Source organism: Prosopis cineraria, unplaced genomic scaffold (assembly GCF_029017545.1).
Source record: "Prosopis cineraria cultivar Desert tree isolate PC_DT_omini unplaced genomic scaffold, ASM2901754v1 PC1541, whole genome shotgun sequence".
Taxonomy (NCBI): domain Eukaryota; kingdom Viridiplantae; phylum Streptophyta; class Magnoliopsida; order Fabales; family Fabaceae; genus Prosopis; species Prosopis cineraria.
In genome coordinates, this window is record NW_026556866.1 from 1 (window position 1) to 8,737 (window position 8,737).

At 27.2% G+C, this 8,737-nt stretch overlaps 1 protein-coding gene across 1 annotated transcript; it reads left to right on the forward strand.

Annotated features, from left to right (window-relative positions):
- Nucleotides 1-5,806: 5,806 nt before the first annotated feature.
- Nucleotides 5,807-8,022, forward strand: LOC129300341 (uncharacterized). Its single transcript, XM_054938906.1, has 4 exons — nucleotides 5,807-5,973; nucleotides 6,071-6,146; nucleotides 6,224-6,396; nucleotides 7,678-8,022. Exons 1-4 carry the CDS (start codon nucleotides 5,855-5,857, stop codon nucleotides 7,766-7,768), a joined length of 459 nt encoding a protein of 152 aa, XP_054794881.1. The 5' UTR covers nucleotides 5,807-5,854; the 3' UTR covers nucleotides 7,769-8,022.
- The last annotated feature ends 715 nt before the right edge of the window (nucleotides 8,023-8,737 follow it).

Below are 8,737 nucleotides of genomic sequence, written 5' to 3' on the forward strand. Positions count from 1 at the left end.
CCATAAATCACAACAAGAAGTTGCTTCAATGCATCTCAAAATTGAACTTTCAATCGCCAAAACCAGTGTTTGTCACACTTAATCTCTACAACCACTTCCTCTCTGTCATTACTTCAACGCAGAGAAGGCGTGCTAGTAAGTTCTTCATATATATATATATATATCAGGACCTTGATTTTGTAATAAGAAGACTATTATACTGCCATATTTTTTTTAAAAAAAAGGGTTAAATGGAAAATTTACACCTAAATTATATGTATAGAAGTATTTGAAACTCTAAACTTATTTTTATTAGTGCAATGTTCTCCTTTAGCTTTTATAGTAAATATTGCACATACCGTTAACAAATATTAACTTTAACTTGACTGTTAATTGATCATTTCTTAGTCATTTTTATAATTTTTTGGGTTCTTTGCTCATATGCATTTTGAGTCTTTTTCTGTATTTTTTAATTTTTTTATAATTTTTGATTAAAGTTATTTTTATTAACGGTTGGAGCGACATTGCATATTGTTTTCATTGCATAAAAAATAAGTTTAAAATTCTAAAATTTATAAATTTATAGTTTAAAAATAACATTACCTTTTAACTCTTGTTAAAAAGTATATATATGATATTTGGACTATTGACAAAGAGGAAAAAAATTATTTAGAATTGCCTACTCAATGCCTTATCTTTTAATTCCATAAACAAGTTTAATATGATGCCACCACTTTCAAAGTAGTCTCAGTTTGTATTTACTTTTTTTAACTTCCTTTAATCAAATATGCACTTTTTAGCTAGATTTTTTTTTTAAACTTTTGATGACATTTTAATAAATTTAGTTTAAATTGATTTGAACCCTTTGATTTAGTAAAAGGAGATGAAGTGTAGCGCTGATGGAATATGGGCTTATAGATAATAATTAAAGTTATTTTAAATACTTATTGTTATTTTATTAGTTCATTGTATTGGGATATTTTACTTAAATACAGATATCTCAAATATTTCTTACATTAATTAGGATTTAGTTAGGTTTTCTTATCATTATATATCTTTTTAAAATTATTTAATATTTTTTATTTTAAATAATATAGTTAGGGTTTTTATGAATAACCTAAACATTCATTCAGTCCTGCGCTCTTTGATTGACTGAATAAAAGTCGAGAATTTCTTTGCTTCCTCCCTCCTTTCTCTTTTTGTCTCTCCTTCCCTTTCTTGTTTCACATCACGTAGAGAATAAATTTGGAAAATCTTAAACAAGTTGTCTCTTAATATTATATATATATATATATATATATATTTAAAGTATTTAATTTTATTTTTATTCAGATTTCCATATTTATGAGTTTAAATCTTGTAATTTGACTTAGTTAATCTAGATTAAATATTGACAATAATCTATGTGCCAATAGAAAATTAGAAGAACAACATTTGAAACACATATATGATTCTCAATTTTTGCTTTAATTATGCAGAAGATCCAAGCTTAATGAATCCATTAAAGGCATGTGTAAATGTTGAAGTGGACAAGGAAGGAGAGCTAAAATATAATGTGTGTGAGAAACCACAAGTATCATTCTTTTGGGACCAAGTTTCATCCTTCTCAAAATGGTTGGCATCAAGTCTACATTAGGTTGAAATCTTCCCTCCGCCAACTTCTTCAATAAGAAAGAGTTGATATATGCCTATGCAATCATACTGTTTAAGAATATTCTAAATAATAAGGGTTTAATGTTTCAAATAAATGAACTATTATCAACTATATATTTCGATCCTAGTGGATGAAAGACTATTTAGATTGAGTGTTTATATTATGACTTTCTAGATCAGTTCTTGCTTAGATGTGGGTGCAAGGGTTCTATACTAATTATTAAATATATTGATCTACAAAATATTTTTTTAGACCGATTCTAATTTTAACTGATCTAAAAAATGAGACATTCTAGATCGGTGATTATAATCGGACCTAGAAAATTATCTCTCTAAATAATTTATGTAGAAAGAATTGACACTTGTTATTAACTAAGAAATTTAAAAGCTAGAGATCTAGATAAAAATGCCATCAGTGACATTCTGTTCAATCATTATTGTATATGTCTAAATAATGATCACATCTCCATGAAGTTTGTTGGAATATTTTTAAAATGAAGATATGTGTTTTTAAAAATTAGTGTTCTTATAAATTAAAAAGTCATGTCCTTATAAATAAAAAAAATTATGAAGGGTTATGTAGGGAACTATAATCACCACAGCCAAGTCTCTTCAAATTTCTAAAGACACCTGTTTGTAAAACTAAAATGTATTACTAGGTGAAAATAAATGAATTTTAAGAATGCTTTACATATTAAAAAGATATTACTTTTCATGAAAATTTATTATATAAATAACCTTTGGTTAATATTAATTATTAAATTATATTGTTTATGAACTAATATAGGGTTATGATTTTTAAATAAAGAGTTTTATTACTTGAAACATACCACTTCCAGACATCATTTTATTATTATTTATAAATACCACTTACCATTACTTATTTCTGATATCAACATCAAACTATTGAATTTCATTGCCTTTTTGTTTTTTGTTTTTTTTTTGTCTTTGAGTATATCAAATATGAAGTTAAATTACCACTTTGTAATTGGGCATAGGACCCTATGGGTGGCAATGTTCTGCACCATCTTTCTTGAATGATGTGTTGAAGGCTCATCTGATTAATGGAAACTTGGTGAATACAAGGAATTGCATTTCTGGTTTTACTAACATTGGTATTGTTTTTTTTTTTTCCTGATAGACTGTTATTGTTGTTTTTCTTTTGCTTTTATTTCTTTTTATTTTTTTGTGAGTTTGATGTGCTAGGTTGTATTCATAGGTTTTTTCTTTTGAGTGTTTTCTTTTTTGGCTTATGCTATTAGTGTTTGCACTTAATTTTTTGATATTAACAAAATTGACTCTTTTTTGACCAAAAAAAAATCATTGTTATCTTGAATTGAGTCTGAAAAATGCAATCCATACTCCAAGGTCTTTATTATATTTTGAAAAAAATTTGCCATCAATTCAATTTAATTTACACTTGATGATTTGAATAGAAGGCCATTCCTGCCAACTAAGTCAAGCATAGATCAAATAATATATATATATATATATATATATATATCCCAAGAAAATCAAAATAAGAGAAAAATTCTGAGCATTAAAATATAATATTTCAAGGTAATAATAAAAGTAAGGATGCTTAGATGCACATATATTTCCCAATTAACACCTAAACGAAGGATAAAGAGAGTTTTTGATGCGGTCAAGGTGTATTGTGAGATAGATGACAAGTGGAGATTTGTGAAATACATAGTTTTTCTTCAAACATTAAAGAATCTCACGTATAAATTCACAATTCGAGAATTACAAATAAGGGTATAAAAGTAGCATTGAGCCATTTAAAAATGTAAAATATTTTTTAAAGAATTAGATGTTAAAAAATATAAGGTATTTTTAGTTTTCGAGGTATAATCATTGCTTTTTTTAAGTGCCCTTATTGATAATAACTTTATATTTATTGTACGGTATTTAATAAAGGTAAATATGAAAAGATATGTTAGTTCAAAAGTAAGTAACTATTTTATTAGAGGGTGATATTCTATTAAAAATGCCTTATATTTTTGAACAGAGGGAATAAATCATTAGAAATGGTTATATATTTGACAAGTTTTTATTTCCAAACTAGAAAATTTCATTTACAAATTTTTATTTTGATGATTGCAAATTATGGAATATGAGAGATTTGATCCTTATTTTAAATTTTCAAATCTTTTAGCACCTATTTAAATTTAATTAAATCTTTTGGTCCTTTAATATCATTCCCCCTCAATTATAATTTGGCTTCCAAGTATTATTTCTCATTCGTTATTATAAATATTACTTAAAAAATAAATGTTCTTTCACAACCCCATGGTGCATTCATGATAGTGTCCAAGCCACTTTGCTTTGTGGTGGTAACTCAAAATGAAAAAGAAAAAATTACAATCAAGGATCTCTAAAGATAATTAATTACATTGTAAGACCAAAAGATTTTTATATTACTTTGTAAGATTAAATGACCTAAATATAATTAAAATTTATTGTGAAAAATAAAATTACCCTTGATATATTTTTTTTATAATGGGGGAATTGATTTTTGTTAAAATGAAAATTATATTTGTATTTCTTGAATGGAGATTTGTTCACCATATTATAATAATTATTTTACCAAAGTAATATTTTGTAGTTATTAATGAAGAAATTAATTATTATTAGAATGAAAATGAGACTTATTTTTTTTAGAACAGGGACTTATTCATCGAATCACAACATTTATTCCTCTTCACTATCAAGTTAATTTTTTGGAGTTGTTAATAATGAAATTGTTTGTTATTAAAATGTAAATAAAACTTTTTTTCTTAATGAGGAGTGGTTGTTAAAAGAATATATAATAAACACATAAAGAGTATTTTGTCCCTTCACAACAAATGCCCTACTTTGATCCTTCAGAGTAATGTCATAATTATTTGGTCCTTTGGTGTAATTAATTATCTCCAAGGATCCTTAATTGTGATTTTCTCAATGAAAAACTTAGGAATTGGAATTGGGCTTTCGAAAGTCCTTTCATATGCTGACGTCATTTCGGCCCAATGGATTTGTAATGCCCTTTTTGCGTTTTATATCATCAATCAATATCGATAATACTCTACCAAAACAAATATCGGCAAGGGCTCGATATTTATTTATTTATTTTTGCTAGTATATTTTTATTAAATTTATTTATTACTTCGTCTTGCCAATTTTTAATGATATTTTGATTTGATTCAAATTCTCTCAGGCTTCTAAACTGTTAACCGCAAACGAAAGGCTTTTTCAAACATTGGGAGCCGATTACACACACACACATTCAAACATTGGGCGCCCATTGATTCATTTTAATGTTGACTTTTTATGTTGCGATATCTCCCAGAATATATGGGAGAGATGCTCTTCATTTCTTTATCATTTTTTACTCCACTTCTTAATTACAACTATTAATATCATTGAATTAATGAATTTGTATTAATTACAAATTTGATGAATCGTTATAAAAAGGGAAGCGAGTAAAAATGATTATAAACAAGTGGAAAGATCTCATTTTGCTTACTAGTCTCCCCAATTTTTAGGTGCAGGGATCTCCATTTTCTTTTCTCTTTTATTTTTTTCCCAAAATAACACTATTTGGATTATTTAAAAAAAGTACAGAAAAATAATACTAGTTTCTCTTAATTTATAAGATATTTTTGGAATAAATTCAGTATTTTAAAATATCTAATATTTTAACAAAATTAAAGTTCCATTAATAATATGTTTTAATATTACCCTTCCTATTATATTTTCTTTCTTTAATATCCTCTCAAAAATGAAGTACTAAATAAATAATATTTTTTTAAATTTTTATTTTTATTTTAAAAAAATAAAGTTGTTAAGTGTACTTAATAAAATTTATTATTATGTATAAACTTGTGAAAGTGTTTTATAAATTGAGATGAAGAAAGTAATTAAAAAAAAAATCTTTCCTCTGTCTATTTTTTTTAGTATTCATATTTGATACTTAACAATACTTTAAATAAAATTGTATTTAATATAATTAACCCAAAAAAAAATTCTCATTTTTGTATATACCAAAATTGTCCAAGTCAACCTTTCCTTGGAGAGGAAGCCACGGAAGCAACCAGAAACAGAGACTTGTCGAATTAAAAATTAATAAAACAACCTGTGTGCGACCGATGATGCGATTGAGTGTGTGTATAAGAAGATACAGCCATCATTGTCTCCCTCACCTGATTCACTTTTCAAACTTCTTCACTTGGACCTAAAAATGGCGAACCAGTTAATGGAATTGCTTCCTAAAGAATATGGCTTTGTGGCTATCGTCCTCGTTTTCTACTGCTTTCTTAATTTCTACATGGCAGCTCAAGTCAGCAAAGCTCGCAAAAAGTACCTACGTCCCCATTCAATTCATCATTCTTTATTTTATTTTATTTTTGCCTGCTAATTTATGTGCCTACAAGCTGTTTGTCGAAATGCCTCGCAGGTATAATGTGTCTTATCCCACCCTTTATGCTTCTGAATCCGAAAACAAAGATGCTAAGCTCTTCAACTGCATCCAGGTCTCTTATTGATCAATTTTTCTGGTTTTGTAATCTCATTCTTTGATTTTTCACCGATGATTCTTCTTTTTTGACAGAGAGGTCATCAAAATTCCTTGGAAATGATGCCGATGTTCTTCATGCTAATGATTCTGGGTGGACTGAAGCATCCCTGCGTTTGTGCTGCGCTTGGAGTTGTATACATCGTTGCTCGATATTTCTACTTTACTGGCTACTCGACCGGCGAGCCGGACAACCGGCTCAAGATCGGGTATGCTCTCTCCAATTTTTCTTTTTTCTTTTTCCTTTTTTCCGCCTTTTTGCTCAAAAATCGAAGATCAAATCTATATTTAATGGATAAAATAGTAAATTGATCTCTTATGGGGCTGGTCTTTCAGTGCATAGCAACAGCTCTACGCACCGTTTCATCCCACAAAAACAGATTTGTATTGAATAGTCTAAATTTAAAATTTATATTTATATTTGTATTTATATTTTATATTTATTAAAATAAAAAATTAAACAATACATATTTGTTATCTATTTGGATAGTATAAATTTAATTTGAATAATTTAATTTAATATATATTTTTTAATTTTATAGTATCTAGATAGTTCTAATTTAATATTAATTTTTTTATAATTTTTATTTTAATAAATATAATATTAAAAACAAAGATAATGTTTCACTTTATTAAAAATATTTTTTTAAAATATAAATTAAAAATTTTAAATCTGAAAAGGTCAGAGTAAATCTGAATAATCAATTTATAAAAATTATAAAAAAACTTATATTTAATCAAAAGAATGACATATTAATCCCTTTAAAATAAAGACATGACAATTTTGTCTCACGAAATGTAATAATAACAATGAAGTCTAAAAGATTTTTTTTATATTAAATTTCTATGTAGAATTATTTTAGTACTCCTTTGTGATTTAGAAAATTGTGATTTGCTAAATCGTTTAGTTATTGGTGAAACCAAACTTGTGAATAATTATACTAAATTTGTGAACCATATAAAATTAATTGTAAAGGGCACTATAATAATTTTACACAAAAATTTAATTTCAAATAAATTCCTTAAGATCTCACTGTCATTATCACATTTTGCAGGATTAAATTATCATTTTCTTATTTTAGAAGGATTTATCTCTCATTCTCCCTATTAAAGTTGGACCATCTAAATTAAATATAGAGGTTCAAATTAATAAGAAAATTTGTTATTTTTATAAATTTTTATTTTAATAAATATAAAAACTATAAATTATAAGGTTTAAATTTGGACCGTCTAGATTTAAATTATGGTACTCACCCCTTGATGAGCACTGAAAATGATTCCTTAAAAGTAACTTTTGCTAATGATAAGAGCTCGGTTGCATTATTTTCAAAAATTGAAGGGGATCATTATATTAAAAATAAGTTTAGGATCCTAAACACACTTAGATCTATGCTTAGAGATGAATTTGCTCATTTACTCATATTAAATTACAAATGTTTGATTCATCTAATTAAACTTATTTGTAAGTTAATGAATATTCTTAATTGTAGGAAATATGCGATGTTGACACTTTTCGCTCTAATGATTTGCACAATATCATTTGGGTGCACCCTCCTTCGCCGCCAGCTTGTTAACCCTTGAATGTGAACTCAGATTTCAAACTTGGTTTCTTTACCATGTTCTTGTACCCTTTCCTTTCTACTTTTGACTTTTATTGTAGGTAGTTATATATACAATGTCTAGTGATAATTTAATTTAATTCCAATGTGTTTGATATTAGTGGTCACTATATCTGTATTAAAATTAGTTGAAGTCTTGGTCCAGTGGGTTGCATATGTATCATTGCATTTTGTGACCTATTGAAATGATAAGGAATGTGATGTTGATTACCATAAGTTTGTTTGGTTTGTGATAGAACCAGCAAAAAATAACACAATAGAGAGGAGAAAATGCATTGAGTATCCTTTATCATAATTGGGAAAATGTAAAGAATACAATAATTAAGATTGGTTCACAAACTAGCAGAAACTAGAACAAGAGCGAAATAGAGAAAAGAACCTCACACTTCCTGGTTTTCTAATGACCAGGTTATCTCCACAAAACTAATCCTACAACTTGACTTCTTCTTTTTCCTTCCCACGCTTATATAACGCACCACTACTAGTCTAAAATGTCAAGACTCTTGTTGCTTAGTTTCTTGACAATTTTGCCATTTTGTAACTTGTTGGTTGTTTTGGGTCGGACCTCATTCCCCTTGGCTTTTCTGTCATATATATTTAGCCGTGTAGCAGTAGGCCTATCAATTAATGGAGACTTGATAGCATAGAATACTAAATTCTATATTAAGTAGTATGAGATGTGTTCAATGAGATATTTAAGTGAGTTAGTTTTTTCATCTCAACAGCTAGCTTTTATGGTAGAGTTACTCATCTCACTTAAGTACCAATCAATTGATATAACAACTAGGTTGTCAGCATTTTTAGAAAGGGCTACCTATAGAGAGTTTTGACCTGCAGGAGGTTGAGTTAAGTGTTATATAGTGTAGCCACTAGTGTAATATCCTCCCTCTGTAATCCATGATTAACCCCAAATCTCCATAGTTAAAGACAT

What these genes read in the sequence shown, in the direction of transcription:
- LOC129300341 (XM_054938906.1), top strand. Translation starts at nt 5,855, where the DNA reads ATGGCGAACCAGTTAATGGAATTGCTTCCTAAAGAATATGGCTTTGTG. An exon ending in GTCAGCAAAGCTCGCAAAAA is followed by an intron (nt 5,974 to 6,070) that starts GTACCTACGTCC and finishes AATGCCTCGCAG; the next exon opens with GTATAATGTGTCTTATCCCA. An exon ending in GACAACCGGCTCAAGATCGG is followed by an intron (nt 6,397 to 7,677) that starts GTATGCTCTCTC and finishes TCTTAATTGTAG; the next exon opens with GAAATATGCGATGTTGACAC.